The following is a 17,227-nucleotide window of genomic DNA, read 5'->3' on the forward strand; positions in this document are numbered from 1 at the left end:
GGAGAAACTTTTGGGGGTCTGTTTACTGCAGCAAGTTCTCCTCACTTTGCATCAGCAGAGAACGGGACCTCCTGACACTGAAAGCACTTGGGCAGCTTAAAATCCCTGGGGCCCTGGATGTTTCCTGTCCCCCCTGACCCGGGCACTCACCTGCATAGATAACTAAGCCGTAGCAAAAGTCAGTGTTGCGAAGCTTGCAGCCTCGCAGCAAGATCCTTTCACTGTCAAGCGCGTACGTCTCGCCCCGCCACTGCAGCGTGCCGGTAAAGCTGTGCATGCGGCTGTTGGGCTCCTCGCAGGTCACTCTCCCTTGATCAGAGGATACGATGCAGGTGTTGGCTTTGGGGGAAACACGAGGTCCTTCCTCTCCTCCCCATGCCTGTCCCCTCCAGGGAAGAGGGGAAATTGAGATTCCTCCAGTGTGGTTGTCATACGGGTGACTCAGGTTAAGGCTGGCTGAGCTGGAGCACCAACCTGCAGTACTAGGAGGGTGCTCAGCCCAGGGACCACAGTGGGCTAGAAAATTGGGCACAATCCCCTTCACTCCCAGAGCCCCTGACAGCACCCTATGGAGGACCAAAGGGGAAAAATCTGGGGTCTGAGCTCAAGTTTGGGAGCTAAGTGCTCGATTCTGGTAGGGAAAACAGAAGCCAAGGCAGGGGAAAGGCGCACAACCCCATCGCAGAGCCACGCTGCTGGGGAACGGCCTCCACGCAAGGGCCTGCAGCTAGAGCCAGCCTCCAGCCTCGTGGCAGGGACACGTGCAGCCTCCTGGTGGAGTGGTGGCACTTGGTGCCCCAGGGGACAGCGTGAGGCCAGCGGGAGCACGGAGACCTCCCGAGGCTGCACGGGTGTGATCCCGGGGGGACGGACACATCCTGGCCTGTGCGGGGGCTCACCATCAAAGGCGGCCACGCTGCCCTCGCTCGTCAGCTCCCGGTGGGTGACTGGAAGGGCCTGCCTGAACTTCAGGTTCGTTTCCCTGCGAACGAGAACCGGGGAGGGGAAACTGAAACAACCCTGCAGGGTGACAGAGCTGTTAATTGTGCTGTCAGACCCATGGGACAGAGGCTGGCATTAATTATCGGGCGATTACATGAGTGACAGTAGTGCTTGGCGATGGAGAGCGAGATAGGGACCTATCACGGCAGACATCGAGCACTCATGCAGGGAGAAAGGCCTGGCCCCGAGACCCTGTCATTAAATCACCCTGCAGACAGGCAGGGCGGACGGGCAGGCAGTGTCCCCGTGCGGCCGGGGGGAACTGGGGGATGATGAGATAGACCCAAGGTCACGAGCTGCTCGGGATTTTCCCCAGCTCTGGACAGGCCCCAAACTGTTGCCTCAGAAATTTCTTGGCCCTCCATTTTCAAAATGTGGGGCCCAAGATTAGGGTTTAATTGCATTTCTGCAGTGTCTATAGATTCAGCTTTTGGAGGAGCCCCCCCAGTGCCCTGACGTCTGCTGGACTTGGGCCTTCCCAGTATTCCACCCCCCCCCCCCCACCTCCCAGTGCTGGTGGTCCCCAAGGCTGGAGGCTTCAGCTGGGACATCTCCTGCCACCCTCCTCACCCATCGATGTCAGCGGTCTCCACGTAGCACAGGCTGCTGGGCTCAGAGCTGCACAGCAAGAGCATGTCGGCCTTGGAGAGCAAAGGGAAAAGAGCACGCAGCTGAGCCTCTCCTTGACGAAACTCTCTCCAGGCATGCTGCTGGCCCCAGGGCATCACTCACCGGGACGAAGCTTTCCTTGCGCAGGCGGACGATGTCCCCAACACAGATGTCACACCATTTCTGCCAGCGGAAGCTGAAGGAGAATTTAGGGGAAAATATGAACATTGCAGACCTGGAGGCTGCGTTTTACCTTCACGGGGCAGTGGGAACATGGATCATAGCAGGGCAAACACTGTTTCTGCCCTCTGGACCAGTGTGTCTGCCCCAGCTTCTTGCATGAACTGGGGCTGCAGACTGTTGGTTCCTCTGCCATCGTGGTGGCCTCCTATTTGTGTGACCAAAACAGCTGAGCTCTGAGAGTGGCATGGGACCCATTTGTCCATATCCCCTGTACCTATAGAAGGCAGTGACTTCCAGCCCTGGCACCTGGTGGGAAATACTGGTCCTTCCCTGGACCAGTTCTTTTGCTAGATCAGAGTTTAGCAGAAATGCAGCAATGAGTTAGCTGTGAAGACCTGGAGGAAATTCTGTGGCTGGAAAACTCTCCTCCCAGCTTATCACAGCAAACCAGTGCTTCTTAGACCTGTTGTCTGTGAAGGGATATGATCATCCCTACAGGGAAACACCTGGACCTGCAACAGATTCTGGGAAGTGGTGCTAGTTTGCAGAGTCAGGCACGGTCCCAACAAAACCCTTCATAACTGCTACACCAAAGGGTGCTCAGCACCATGATGATCCATTGTTCCACACGTCTTCACTGCAAGATGGTAAAGAAAACACAGGTAAAGCTCCCCAAAGCCCCTCACCTCTTCCCAGACAGGATTTCACATGGCCTGCTGTTGATGTTTCTGTCACTTTGGTGACGGCCCTGCACAAAGGAAAGCAAAAGAAGAGGGCAAAAGAAAGGTATGGGCCACGTCAGACTTTCTCGTTCTATGAAAACAACCCTCTTAAATGTCATAATCTCTGGGTTCCTCAGCCCTGGGACAAGATTTGATTTTTGAAGCAATTTGAAGATGTATTCTGATGAATAAAGAGGCAGAAATCCCCCAAGATATTTCTGGGGACCAAATTGGGAATACAGCCATTGGCTGGGATATTAAAGATTACAGGGTAACAGAGATGGAACTCCAAGTCTTAAAGGAAAGCAACTGTCTGGTCATGTCCTTTCAAAGGGAACAAACAAAGCACTTTGGACATGGTAGAGTTGATGGTACCTCAAATGATGGCATCTCCCAAACTTTCCAGTTCACCTCAGAGCAAAAGGGCCCTTCCTGCTGACCTGCTCCCCAGTAGCTGTGCCTGACACTTCCAGCCTCCCTCCAGCCCATACTCACAATGTCATCGATCAGGTCTCGTAGGGCCCGGATGGTGAGAAGACAGCTCAGGGGGAACAGCAGGGTGTACCAGGGCAGCGTGGAGATCTCAGGAATGGTCTGTAGAAGAAGAACACTTGCAAAACTTTCATCCCTCCTTAGGACACTTTAGGTCTCAACTCTCCTCCCTAGGCAGTGCCCAAGGATGGCTGGAACCTAAAATGAACCAAATTAGCATCTCTGTCTACACAGAACTGCTTTGTTAAATTTCTACCTCTTTTAATGTGGAATGTATGTGGATCACTGAGTGCGGAGGGTAGGAGTTTTGTTTAGGAATTGTCTATGTGATCTTAGCTTATATCCAAACCCAACCAGTTTAAAATAACCCAAAATAGCCAAATAACGAATATTTTCAGCCCCTCAGAGTTCCCAAAAGGCAATGAACACCACTGAAAAGCAGTATGTTTGACACCATTTTATACTATCAGTGCAAAAGAAGAACTGACTTCAGCTCTAGTGAAGCAAACCAGATGTACCAAAATTGTGTGAACTAACTGCAGAACAGAATCTTAAATCATGAGGCTACTATCATTGTGAAAAGCTCTCAAAGCACCGTGTAACCTCTCGAGCGATATTCCTTCAACATCTGGTTCACCTCCATGCACCAACAGGACTTTGGTCTACTGGCTTTTGCTGTGAACTGTGCTTTCTTACTCCTTTACCTGCTCTGCAGTCATACCTCAAATGCCTGGAGGGTATATGAGTTTGTCCTGGTCTCAGCAACTGATCTTGTGAGACACAGATCTTCCTTTTGCTCCTCACACAGAAGAATTGTTTCTCATAATGAATGAGGTGGTTCAGTGGATATAGTTGCATATTTTGGGGCTGCATCTAATCAGATAGAAAGCCCAGGAGAAGTAACATGTTGAGATCCCACTGTGGTCCTCTAGAAAGGTTGGAGAAGGGAACCCAAGCACCCTGCCAGGCAGCCCCCTACTCTAAACACCAGCCAACCCTCCTTTGCTGGACAGCCTCTCACACAGGAGCTTTTACCTTGGTGTCCATCTCACCTGTAAGAGGATGACAAAGACAAAGTAGACGTTGGCCATTCGGTGGAACTGCTCATAAAGGTTCAGCGGCAGGAAGGTCAGGATGTTGTACTTGGCTGTCTTAATGGCATTGCCCTTCCGGGGGAAAAAAAAAAAAAGGTTATATGACTTTATGACTTAAAAGTGAAACGAAATATTGTGCCTCTGATCGTCTGTAACTTATCTAATTGATCCCCAACAAAATGCTCATTATTTAGCTCTGAAAAAAAATGTTTTTGTTCAATCAAAACTTTTTTCATAAATCTTTCTTTTGATTTGATCATCAGATTAAAGATTGTCCTTCATACAGTTCTGTTCCTTGTCTCAGAGCCCCAGAGGGCATTTAGGGCACAGGGCAAAGAGCAGCCCTTCCTCTTCATTGCGGATTACGTTTGTGACTCTCCATCCTACTGGGGATCTCTGTGGCACCTCTGTCAGGTCACCCCCCCGACCACCACCAGCTCAGGGCATCAGGGGCTGGTAGAGAAATGGCCCAGGACTGACACAATCTGACTCACCGCATACTTCTTCTTGGTCAAGCAGAAGGCAAATTTCTTCTTGAACTGCATGTGGTAGCTTCTGTTGTTGGCCCTCACTTCCCAGGTGAAAGCTGGAAAAGCAAGCGGTCATCAGCCGGGCCCTGGCCACCAACCTCTGGCCTCCAGGGACAGGAGGACCCGTTTTGGTGTCACTGGGCTCTCGGTGACATACTTCTGCTGAGATGGGCTTTCTGTAATGCAGCAACACCTTAGGAGCAGGGTATAGGTGGGACAGAGCTGGGTCTTGGGGACAGCTGGGTTTGTGGAGTGGACAGAACAGGCAGGAGAACAGAAGTTTCCAGAGGTGTAGGACTGCTGCCCACGCTTCCCCTTGGAGCCTCAGGGTAAGCATTTGTGCTCAGGTTTTGGTTTAACAGTGAATAATCAGGCCAGGTTAATGGCGACTCCTCCAGGCACAGCTCTTGCTATTATTAAAGTTATTTGTTCCCCTCCCAATTTCATTTTTTGCTATCCCAGTGCAGATAGCACCAAGCACAGGACACCACAGCCGTGTTCCCTGGCTCCTGCACCCCAGCTGATGGCCCATCCTTCCAGACCATTTCCCCTGGACCTTTTTGCCCACCTCACATTCCCTGTCCTATACTCAACCACCTCTAAATAAAGAAAAACCCCAAGCAACACTCATTGCATGCTGACCTGGCAGCTTCTTTTTTTCATGCAGGCAGCCTGAGGCTGGGTCATGGTCATCCATGCTGGCACCTCTAGGAACAAGCTGGACCTCAGAACAAGCACAAAAATATTTGCAATGCTGAGCAAAAACAATGTGGGCCCACCAGAAGGCTCTAAAGCTGGGGGCTTCGCCCCTCCAGGGCAGGACATCACACAGAAGGGACATTTCTTCTGAGCACAGCAGGGTGACTTCCCTGAAGCTGCAAACTAACCTAGATCTTTCTACTACTCCAGATTATAACTGCACTCTCAATATTGACATGAGGTCCTCAGTGCCCACTTGAATGCCACAGAAGGGGTGGTGTCAGGCTGAATATTTGTTATGAGAAAACTTCCTTCTCTCTTTGAAGCCTGATTTCCTTTTCCTTGCCTTTTGCAGGACCAGCAACAGCTAAGATCCGAAGTGGTGTGAAGCCTCTTTCAGACCCACCTTGCCCAGTCCCAGCTGCCTGTGACAACTCAAAAATTTTCTCTCTGAGGAAGTTATGGGAAATCATTGAAGTCAACAGCACAGAGGAGAAATTCTCCCCATCCTGCCATCACACCCAAGCATCCGTCATGCCGAGGGAGCAACCACCTTCATCAACGACAAGAATTTCCCCTACACTCAGTAGCTCAGTGACCTCCCCTGCAGGGATGTTAGGGAAGATTAATTAATGTTTGTGAAGTGCTTTGTGATCCTTACATGAAAGAAGCCAGTGAGGTGTAAAGCATTAATTACCTTATTATTAAATAATCTTACACAGAAGTCTGTGCCTGCCATTATTTCTTATCTCATACCTTTGATCACGTCTTTTTCCATTCTTTCACTGAAGTGGCTACTCCTCTCCCTGTCACTCCTCCTGGTACGAGGCAAACTTGATATCAGCTGGCCCTGACACACACCGCTGCCCTGAGGTGCTCTTGGGTGACACCAGCATCTCCAGCACTGCCACCTCACCCTGGGTCAAGGAGACCCCAAACACGGGCAGCACCTCAGCCCCAGGTTTTGCCCGTGTCCAAGAGCTTGGCCAAAAAAAAGTTTTATCCACATCCTACTTTACCACTAAAGACTCTGCATTTGTACTTGAATCCTAAATTGCACCCGTGGAGTCAGGACATTTGGGTCCCGTCAACATTTTCACAGCATGATCGAGGAGGAAGATGCTGCAGAGAAGAGCTGCTGCGCGTGGTGGGACACTCGTGCAAAGTCCCACAGCTCCAACACCCTCCCGTAAGAGGGAGCAGGAAGAGCAGGGATGCCTGGAGAGATGAGATTCCTGCACAGAATGGGAACCGGGTGCCCAGCCCAGCTATTTCCACTTGGTTTGGGTAAAATAAGTTGGCGAAGGATTTGACACAGAGAAACGCAGAGCTCCCACCTTCCTCCCTGAAGCTGAACACTCATAACCACGAAGCTGTCAGCTGGGGACGTTTTCCCCTGCAAACAGCCAGTTCTGGGCTACACCTGGTTGCAAAGAGACAAAGGAGGCACAGCGAGGTCCTCACCAGCTCGAGCCCCCCCTGCGGTCCCCAGCGGACCCAGGGATGGCAGCCAGGATCAGCCCCAAGCCCAGCTCTGCAGGCAGGTGATGAGACAGGTCCACAGCCTGGGAGTCAGCAGGCAGGTCGGGGTCGGCTCTGGCCACGGCAGCCAGCTGAGGCCATTAACCCCTGTGAGTGCCCTTGGGACCCTGACCCATCGCTCACAGCATCTCCCGGCTCCTTGCTCCAGGGCATAGGCAGGAAAGCTGAGGCTGGCAGAGGTGCGTGCCGAGGTGTTTGCTTGGGCTTGCTGCCTCCAAACTAACAAAACGTGTGATTTCTTCGATCAAGAGTCTAAGTCCGTGCTGCCTTGAGTCTCACTGAAATGCACTGGAAGACCTCAGCTCCGCTGGTGGCCATCCCTGCAGAAGATGCCTCTGCGCTAAGGATCAGGCCTGAAGGTGGATGTCCACCACGTCCCCACGTGCACGAGCCCCCTGGTACCATCTAGTGATTGCTGTTAACCCTTCCATGCTTTGCTCCTTGGCTCCAGAGGACCCATGCTCCTGGATGATGCCAAATGAAGGTGCGGCTAATTAAGCACTGGCAGTCGGCGGATGTGGGGACCTCCGAGGAGCTGAGCACTGTGCACAGACAATCTGGAAAACAACCCCTGCATCCGAGCCGTGAGAGCAGGCGAAAAGCAAAAATAGGGGAAAAAAACACTGATTCAAAGCACAGCAGAAACAGTTCCAAGGAGGTACCAGCAGCGAGCTCACATTGATAACTGAAAATAAAAATTACACCTTGGGCATGTGGGAACAAGCATTAATCTGGTGCCAGGGCAGGTGGCAAACCTGAGCACGAGCTCCATCCTAGGGCAAGAAAGGGCTGGAGATGGCCAAAGGCAGAAGACAGCCTCCGGCTGCACTGACAGCGATTAACGAGCCCACGGGAAGCTCCGCCAGCTGCCGGCGCTCTGACCCGGCGGGGAACGGCCAGTCCTGCCGGTCCCCGGGGTCTCAGCAGCAAAATGCAGCTGCAAATCAGCGAGGCGAGGCTGCTTCATGCTGACAAGACACTGCACTTCGCCCTGGGCAAGAAGCAGGGCTTTCTCACCCAAAACTATACTTTTGGGCTAGTGGAGGTTTGCATGGATGAACACAAATAAACCAGATTTAAATGGGAAGAGGCACTGCACCAAATGGGACCGGCTTGGGAGAGTGTAACACATGGAGGTGACTATCGGGAGCTGAAGTGCCCTAGCTCCCTGTTACAGGGCCGTACAGCACATTTTGTGGTGGTTTTGCCTCTGAAATGACCCCATAGATGTTTGGTTGTTGCTTTGGTCAGCACGGGTGTTAGTATGAAAAGCGCTTGCTTCCCTGGGAGCATCTGTCAGACCCACGGCAGCCACCGGCCGGGACTGGGGGTTTCTAGTTGTGTTTCTTCCTTGCCTGCTCCCCCCAACAAAAAAAAAAAGCTCCGACAGTGCTTGAGGGAAAAAATGACAGCATGGTGTCAGCTTCAGCTGACCTGAATTTTCCATTTTAAAGAAATCTGTGGTTTTAAATCAAGCATCTGCTTAAGTTGTCTCCCTGACTTCCCATGTTTTGGCAACTTCACTTTTCATTGAGGGTGAGCCACCTCCTGGCCGAGATGCCGAAGGATCTCCCTGGGAACCTCACATCCCCTCGGGACAACAAGGGGGTGAGGGTCTTGGTGCCAACCCCCCAGGGACCTCACCTCTACCGGATCGTGGGCACTGCCGCAAGCAGCCTCAGCATCGCTGAGGTTGTTTACCTGACCGCCATGTCCCTGTGGGGCCCCGACTGGTGTCCTGCCCCCCGGGACCCCGACCCCACAGCCCTGGGAGGTCCTCACCTGCCCGCCAGCACCCCCAGCATCGCCCCGTTCCCGGAGCAGAGGGCACCAGGGGCTTCTCCAGCTCCATTTTTCCCACAGGCTCAAAACAGGGTGATTTATCCCAGCACACACATTCAGATTTTCACCAGAATTAATCACACTTAGGTTTCAGCTCCCGGGGGGGCTGCATTTCTGGAGGAGGCTCAGCAAAGTAGGGTGACTGTGTCAGATCAGAGCCTGCCCGCTGCTGGACATGGCCCCACTGAGCCCCATACATGGGGGCCCCTGCAGGCAATGTTTAAAAGAAAAAAATATGTATATATGAATACATAGGTTTAAAATATGCTGAATATATGTATAAATACATAGGTTTAAAATATGCTGCTGGTTAAATAGGGTTAAAACAAGCCAGAGATGCCCTGTCCCATGGGCGACGCCGTGCGATGAGCAAGTGGATGAAGATGCCTGGCAGCAGCCAGCTCATGCTTATCGCACCGGGCGGAAACGCCCCCGCACCGCAGCCAGATCCAGCCCAGCAAAGCCTCTGGGGGCTTCCCAGATGTGCCCAGGCCATAAATCTCCTTCCACACACCGCTTGCTCGCCCTATTATTCCACCTGCCTGCTGCTTTGATCCAACCCCACGGGAAAATGCAGCATCCCTGTCCCCATCCCGGTCCCTGTCCCCATCCCGGTCCAGGAGAACCCCAAATCCTCCCCTGTGCCCAGCAGCCAAGCAAGGACCAAAGTGCTGTTAGAGGGGGTCTCCCCCTTCTCCCCAGGGTCCGCAGGGACAGACACAGCCCCCAGTAGAGCACCCGCCGGCCACGAGCCCCCCGGCCCCCGCCCAGTGCAGGCAGCACCCATGGGTGCCCCAAAGGAGGCAGGATGAAGGGGGGCTCATGGGAAGAGTAATAGGGAAAAAGCAGAAGGGGTGGCTGTGCCACACTCCCCCAGGCTCCCCGTACCTGCACCGATCCTGCCCGTGGCCCTGCTGCCAGCTATGGCTGCCACCGCCCTGCCCACCGGGGCCGTGGGACAGCCCCTGCCACACCTCCGGTGCTGGCCTCCCTGGGGACCCGCCTGGCCCTGGCACGGACCCAGTCTGCACAGCTTGGCCCCAGCACCTCCTGCTCCAGTGAAGCGTCAGCACCCCCCCAAACCACAGCCAAGGATGCAAGGGGTGGGCAAAGCGTGGGGGTGTTCGGGCAGTGAGCACGCAGAGGGGGCAGGAGGGCACTGGAGTGGGGAGACTGGTTTCACTGGGAGTGCCCCAGTCCCTCCGAGACCCCAGGTTTGGCACCGGCTCCACCGCTCCACGAAGAGCAGGGAAGGAGCATGGGCCAGGCATGACCCTGGGGATGGGGGGTGGAGTTTCAGATCCCTGGAAGAGGGGAGAGGATAAAAATCAGCTCTTTGGGGCAGCTCAGTGGCACCAACCCCAGAGGGCATCCCCGAGGGGAAAGACAGCCCGGTGGATCCCATACTCCCATCCCTGCCCCACACACGTCCCCCAGTATGCTCCTCCCGCGTCACCAACGTCCTTGAAGCCTCATCGTGGGGCTGGGGCTGGTTCTCCAGCACACCAGCAGAAATGCCCCGCTGTGGTGGTCCTGCCTTAGCCATTGTTAGATTAATTGCTCGCTGCAATTAACCACAGAAACCTGGAGGTGATTAAGCAAGTGCTAGGCTAGCAGTCCATAAAGCATTTACAGCGCAGCCATGAGTAACTCATCTGAGGTCCATAAACAACGCATCCACACCGTGTCCCTGTGTCCCCATGTCCCTGCTGTGCACTGGGTGACACAGCCCAGCACCCAGCCTGCGTGGTCAGGGCTAATTTGGGTGCATCCCTATCTGGGGTGACATAAACCCATCCCGATGCTCCTTGCCTGCTGGAAAGGGAGGGGAAAAGCTCACCGAATGACTGCTGTGAGCCAAATTAACAGCTTACTGCCATTTCCCACCCAAATTTGGTGAATATCATCATACAGCATTTCGAAATAAAACCACGGGGCTGCCCCGGTGCTGCAAAAAAACAGGTCAGGCACCATAGCAGCGGGCAGGGAAGTGGCAGTGAGTGCCTGGCACCACTCCGGCACGGTGCGGGGCCGGTGATTCACACTTCCTAGGAGCTGCTCTGCTCTCAGGCCGCTTCTCCCAGCCCCTCTGTGCGGGCACAGCCTGGCCCCTTCCCGGCACCGCTGGCTGAATGCAATGAGGCAACCCCGGCGTGATTCATGCTCTGCGCTGCCGGGGTTTGCTGAGCTCGGGGGTGAAGCCATGCCGGATAAAACCACGGGTGAGCGTGCCTGGCCATGCCTTCCCGTGTTGCACGTGCAGTTTAACACACCCCAGCAGAGCAGCATCCCCCTGTCCCCCAGGGCTGCTCACTGCTCTCCCACCTGAGCGAGGCTGGCGATGGGCACGGTCCCTGAGCTCCTTGGACTGGGCCCCCTGGGGAAGGAACACAGCGGCAGCGGGCGGGAGGGGAAATTGTGGTCGGGTGTTGCAAAAAGCATCAGTGACAGGAGGATACCGAGGGGCAATCCCCATCCTTGGAGGTGCTCAGCCCTCGATGAGATGCAGCTGGCCCAGCCAGGAGAGGTTTTGGGCAGTTCTGCAGCCCTGAACATTCACCACTAGACATAACCAGCCCCTCCCCACAAACAGGAAGGAATTTCTCCCTTCCTGCCCCCCCGGGCCCATCGCTTGCCTTTGTACCCGCTCTCACCAGCAGCTCCTCCGGCATCGCAGCCATTCCTGGTGGCTCCTAAGGCCCTGGAGCAGCACCCAAGACAAAATTCAGCATTTCAGCCCTTTCCTGTAGTCCCCCATCTGCTGCCCTGTCCCTGCCACTCTCCTTTCGCCCCTGGGACTCTCCCATTTGCCCACGCGCTGGCTGCACTGCACGGCCCCACTCCGAAGCAACCTCCCTGTGACAGCTCCCTGCTCTCTTAACCCCACCAAAAAATCTGCATTTTTTTTCCCCCCATGCAGCCTCCCTTTCTCACCGGCACAAGGCTCAGAGCTGGCGCTCCCACCTGCAGCTCAGCACCAGGGCATGCACAGCTCCGGAGACTCGAAAGAGCCACTGCTGGGACAGGCCAGCGGCCACGGGGACGTGGTGGGGACAAGCCTGTCCCCAAGCCTCCACGCCCCCCCAGCTTTCACCCTTGCTTCCGGCTGAGGGGGGCAGAATCCGGAGGAAGGAAAGGGCTTCCCACATCCTGCCCCGACACCCCCCGCAGGGACACGTGGCGGGTGATTTCGGGCCACCATGGGCACCAATAACGCCGAGGGACAACGGCCGAGGTCACCCTGGTAACGGCAGCTGGCAAAGATGACATTTTTACTAATCGATCGCTCCCTGCAATTAGCTGGACCCACCCAGAAGCAATTAAACAAGTCCTGGGAGGCTGCGCACAGCGCTGTGCTGGGGTGCAGGGACACCCGTGCGCTGCGGTCACCCTCCCCCCCTCTGGGCACAGGGGACCCCCATCCCCAGGGCTGCCCCGTGGTGGCAGCAACCCGTGCCTGGGCGGAGAGGAGCTGAAGCTCAAGCCTGGTTCGTACCAGGGGAGCTGAAGTTCAAGCCTGGTTCTTACCTTCACTCGTGGGTGCCTCGGGCAGACCGAGCAACTCCGGGTGCCCTGCTCCGAACGGCCGAGCAGCTGCCGAGCCCCGTTTGCACGGAGAAAATAATTTAGGGAAGATCCCCTGCGGCACAGAGGTTGTTTCTCAGCCCGGAGCAGCCTCGAGCCAGCACCTCCCCAGGCTCTGGTTAATGCAGATCCTGCCCCAAGCTTCAGTTCTGGTTCAACCCCCAGCAGCTGTGCCCACGGGGGCCGTCACCGTGCGATGGCATCGCGGCACTGGCCCTGGGCATGGCTGCGTCCGGCCCCCGCCACGGCCCCCCAGAGGCTGCGGGCACCGGGGCTGCCCCATGCAGGGCGGTGGCAGGAGCACGCGACGCCCGCGGCACCCAGCAACCGCCTGCACCACCCAAAATCTCCCCCCCAAACCTGCACAACCAGTCGGCAGCACCCTCCTTCCGGCCCGGTGCCCGCACCCTCCTCTTCCTCCTCCTCCACTCCCGGCCACCCCGCTGCCACCCGGGGACAGCGATAGAAGGGCAGGAGGTGACACGGTTCCTCGGCCGCCACCAGCCCCTGCTCCCCCCTTCCCCTCTGTCACCGGGGAGGTGCAGAGAGACCCCGATCCCTGCAGTGACATCGGTGTCACCCTATCTGGCTCCGGATTTAGGGCTGAGAACAGGGACCCCCGTGTCTGGGCACTGCAGGGCACTTTGGGGGTCTGGGCCATCGGGGGTGTGACTGTCCCCACACAGACCTGCACCACGAGCTGTGACACCGGAGAGTTGGAGCCAGAAGAGACCTGGCAAATCCGGGCCCCAGAGCTCCCGGGGAAAGCAGGAAAATCCATTTATTGAGCTGCAGGAGAGGCTGCAGCATCGTCCCAAAGGCCCCCCAGGCCATCCCCCCCCAGCCCTTGGGGAGGGGACGCGGGGGAGCAGGACTGGGGCTGTCACCGCCCTTCCTGCCCCCACAACCCCACTTTGTCCCTGCTTGAGCCCTGGGCAGCAGCAGCCACCCCCCCTCTCCGTGCCCCCTTGCACCAAAGGCTGGATTTGGGATTTGGGTCTCTTCCTCTGCAAAGGGACTTGCAGGAGTGGCCCTGAGCAGGTGGCACTGTCACCACCCAGGCTCTCCCGTGCCTCAGTTTCCCCAGCAGCAGCACCATCCCCACCTCCTCCTCCTGGCTTCAGAGGCAAAGCTCCCCCAAAGAGCAAAAAATAGCAAGAAAGACCCTCGCTGTGGTTTCCTTGGGTAATGAACAGTTCTGGCAGCGTCCCCTGGGGCACAAGGTCTTCCAGGGAAAAATGAGGTGGTTCAGACCAACAAGACAGACATCAAACACACACCTGCACCACCAGCGTCCGTCCGTCTGTCCAACTGCACATCCATCTGCACGCCCGAGGCTGGGTGACCTGTGCTTTCCTGGGACCAGAGCTCTTGCAGCCCTAAAATCCTGCCTGGCTCCACCCTCAACCTTTGCAGTTTCCCCGAGATGAGACAGCCTCTTCCGTCCACTGGGCTCCAGAACAGCAGCTCCGGGCACCACAGGGAGTTCCCCTTGGGGCCGATGATGGGTCTCACCTCGAGGCATCCATCCCCTTCCAGCCACACCCCCCCCCCCCCAGCAGGTGACCTGCAGGAGGGGGACACCGGGGAGGGACAGAGACCACCCACCCCATATGGGATCACACCAGGGGAGGGGACGCCAGAGCTCAGCACCTCGCAGGCCCGTAGAGGTGGCTGAGAACGCAGCTGAGCCGTGACTTTGACAGCAGCCTAAGTAACCGCTGCCATCGCCAAGCCATCACCAGCACGTTAAATAAAACACATTGCCAGTGAGGTCATCTAATAGCCTATTATTTTTTTATTTGAACTTTTTACCTTCACCTCTTCCTCCGTGCTGAATCAGCTCCTTCGCTTGGCACTTTAATTCCTGCCCCATTTGTGAGATTGATAGGGGCTCTCCCGAGGAGCCTGGTCAGGCGGCGAGAGCAGCGGGGCAGGCGCCAGCTCCCCGGGCTCTCGCCCCAGCTCGGGGGCAGAGGTGGGATCCGGGACCTGCCCCGCTCGGGGCTCCATGGGCACCACCTCGTCTCGGGCACCAGCTCGCAGCCCCAGGGGCGCCCGGATTTCCGCAGCAGCCGAGGGGCAGGGATCGCTCAGAGCCACAAAGCCGGTTACAAGGCTGGCAGAGCCACGTCGGCAGGACAGGGAGGGAGTGACGGTGGCATCAAGTTCAAGGGATGCTCCAGGGAAGCCTGTCCAGGCTCCCCCACCTCTGGGCTGGCTCCAGCTCCCCTCCCCAGCCCAGCTGCAGGTAAAGCAGAGCCAGACTCAGGAGCATGCATCTAGTCAACACCCTTTTATTAAAAACAATTACAAAAAGTTACAGGTTACAATATTTATATACAACCCAAAAACCTCTCACCAACCACAAACCTATTTTACAGTGTTACAGCGCCCAGGGGTGCGGGGGTTCAGGGGCTGCCCATCATCACGCTACAGGGAGGCAGTGACAGCACGCGGGTCTGACACTTGCTCTGACCCACACCAACAGCGCACGTCTCCTTTCCCACCAACATGCCACGGAAGAGGCAACCTCCCCCCAGTTGCATCCCACCCTGAAAGCCTCATTTTAGGGCATCTCAGCTGAACCGTGGGCAGACAAAGGGGAAATGACCGAGAGCCCTCCTGCCTGCCTTCACGTGCGCTGCAGAGACACTCTGCCTTCCCCGAGCCCAGACGCTGGGATAAAGCTGGGGAAACGGCTCCCCAGCAGGACACAGAGCACGTCCTCGTCGGGAACAAGGGTGCTGGCTCTGCTGGGGAAGACAGCTGCTTGGGAAGAGGGGAGCTGGGCCTGCATGCCCAGCACCTGGGGAACCTGGAGGCTTTGAAATCAGTGGGCTGCTACAGACAGGCACCATCGCTGCAGCCAGGGGTGAAGATAAACGGGGGGATAAACTAGGGAAAGAGGCAGAAGCAGCAAAAAAGCTTCCTTCCCTGGTTAGGAAGCTCTGAACTGTCCCTTCGTCTCTCCCATGGCCTGGACAGAGACAGCATCGTTCCCTGCAACTCGCAGCTTGCAAGGGCAGGCTGCAAGGACAGCCAGGTGTGACACGGCCTGCGAAGCTCTGGGGAAGCAGCAGGGAGCTGCACGGCCCCTGCTTTGGGAAAAGAAGAGGCTGGGATGCCAAGCCGCTGCCCACCAGTGGAAACAGAGCGGGGATCACCAGCAACAGGAGCTGGAGGCATCCCACTTGTACGCAAAGGGACCACAGCAGCCAGCGCTGGGAACAGATGCTGTCCTGGGAGGGGATGGGGCGATCTCTGCTCTCACACCCGCTGTCACAGTGCTGAAAGACCTCATCTACCAGGGAAATCAGCGCTGTTGTCCACCACGAAAGCAATTAAGCCTTGGCAGAGAGAGACCGCCAGCACCTCCGAGTCTGCCCAAGCTGCTGCAAGCACAGCAGACACTCAGCAATTGCTTTTGTCCAGGGGAGCCAGACGGACAAGTGGGTCTTCTGCTCTCGTTAAAACTCCCAACATGTAAACTAGTTTAAAAGAGTATTTTCACCTATTGCTTTTGGTCTGACCTGCATCAAGTCCCTGCTATCAGGAACAGCCTGGTGAGGAGCTCTGCGTACCTGTAGATTGTTGGGGCCACGAAGTACAGTCTTAGCTGCCCCCACGTGCCCCCCAAAACTTTGATCCCTACACATGAGCTCGCGGGGGATGCTCTGGAAGCTCAGGGTGAGAGGGAGGACTGCTCATCCTGACCTGCAAAGATGCAGCGCCCGCTTTCACTGCTGTCCTCCTCTGCACAGCTCCCACCCTGGAAGGCTGCACGTCCCGCCTGGGCGCAGCGAGCCCAGCTTGTCACAGCCCCGCTGCCCCTCACCTCCCTGAGGTCCGGGCAAGGTCTGAGGCTTGTCACTTCTCCCTCATCCAGCTCCTGCAGAACCAGGACGCCAGCACTCACCGATCACTTGGGTCACAGCAGCTGGGCACGACCCTGACCCAGGCTCGTTCCTCAGGCCTGCTGCTCCACACACACTCTCAGGAACTGCTTCCCTCTCTCGCAGCTCTTTCTCCTCCACGGTGGGTCTGCATTAGGATCTCTTTCAAGATGGCTTGGTCCTCGGCTCTCTCCACACCTCGCTCGCCATTCACACACCAGCTACATAATCCACTCACTTCACAGCTTCCTGCCAAACTTTATTCCATTTCCCTCCCTCTCCAAACCCTGCAGGAAGCTAACTGCTTTGGAGTACAGAGGCAATTTAAGTTACGTTTGAAAAAAAAAATAAAAAATAAAAAAGATCTACCTTTAACTGAACCAGAAAGATCCTTCTGCATGTATCCAACCTACCTCTAAAAGCTTCTCCTACCAAACAAGGAGTTCTCTCTGGTTGTGCTACTCAAAACCACCTTGCCATGCCTACAAGGCAACTGCTGTACCACAGAGTACCCCTCGGGCAGAGTAAAGAGGATCTGAGAGCCACTACCTGGACACAGGGACCTGCAAGCAGTGAGCTGGTGCCTTTCAGCTGCACCAGCAGCAGTCCGTAAGTCCTGTAGATACCTGCAAGTGCACGGGGAGTCTGGGGTAGCATGCTGCTGCGTACAGGTGGACAGTGTTACTCTGAGCATTTATTGCACTGCTTCGAAGAGGTGGAGGAGGAACAGGAGAGAGAGAAAGCGCAAGTCATCGTTTCACTTTAGCATCTTCTTTGATCTTCCAGACCATCAGCTCCATGCAAGCTCTGGCATCCTCGCTGGAGTCGTGCCCTTCCACTGGGGACAGAAAGACAAGGACAGCAGTTACCTCCCCTGCTGCACGGGGCTGCTGGCAGCACAAAGCCCAGGGGAAGGCTTCCCCAGACCGGGTCCTGCCCGACACGGCTGGCTCTGTGGTGCATCTGCGATCACTGTGAACAACACACGGACTTGGAAGTGGAAGAGTTTTCACTAAACACACTTGTGCTGG

At 56.1% G+C, this 17,227-nt stretch overlaps 2 protein-coding genes across 9 annotated transcripts in view; both read right to left on the minus strand.

Annotated features, from left to right (window-relative positions):
- ATP8B3 (ATPase phospholipid transporting 8B3) overlaps window positions 1-14,424 on the minus strand; it is a 30,132-nt gene extending 15,708 nt beyond the window's left edge. For 2 of the 5 annotated variants that reach the window (XM_066984013.1, XM_066984012.1), the window contains exons 1-10: window positions 13,581-14,424; window positions 5,275-5,350; window positions 4,597-4,688; window positions 4,061-4,174; window positions 3,012-3,110; window positions 2,481-2,542; window positions 1,735-1,807; window positions 1,573-1,643; window positions 900-982; window positions 151-309 (exon numbers count right to left, since the gene is read on the minus strand). In XM_066984013.1, the coding sequence (XP_066840114.1) occupies window positions 151-309; window positions 900-982; window positions 1,573-1,643; window positions 1,735-1,807; window positions 2,481-2,542; window positions 3,012-3,110; window positions 4,061-4,174; window positions 4,597-4,688; window positions 5,275-5,350; window positions 13,581-13,619 (868 nt within the window). In that variant the 5' untranslated portion in view covers window positions 13,620-14,424. Of the gene's footprint in view, window positions 1-150; window positions 310-899; window positions 983-1,572; window positions 1,644-1,734; window positions 1,808-2,480; window positions 2,543-3,011; window positions 3,111-4,060; window positions 4,175-4,596; window positions 4,689-5,274; window positions 5,357-12,243; window positions 12,669-13,580 lie in introns of those variants that run through there. The other 3 variants (XM_066984014.1, XM_013196230.3, XM_066984015.1) reach the window with 3 other exon arrangements.
- A 157-nt stretch (window positions 14,425-14,581) lies between these two features.
- Window positions 14,582-17,227, minus strand: part of REXO1 (RNA exonuclease 1 homolog) — a 42,596-nt gene continuing 39,950 nt past the window's right edge. For all 4 annotated transcript variants that reach the window (XM_048077699.2, XM_048077698.2, XM_013196284.3 and 1 more), the window contains one exon: window positions 14,582-17,034. Coding sequence is in view for 3 of the 4 variants with exons in the window: in XM_048077698.2 (XP_047933655.2) it covers window positions 16,946-17,034 (89 nt within the window). In the remaining variant the exon portion in view is untranslated. The remainder of the gene's footprint in view (window positions 17,035-17,227) is intronic.

The sequence above is a fragment of the Anser cygnoides genome, chromosome 27, assembly GCF_040182565.1.
Source record: "Anser cygnoides isolate HZ-2024a breed goose chromosome 27, Taihu_goose_T2T_genome, whole genome shotgun sequence".
Taxonomy (NCBI): domain Eukaryota; kingdom Metazoa; phylum Chordata; class Aves; order Anseriformes; family Anatidae; genus Anser; species Anser cygnoides.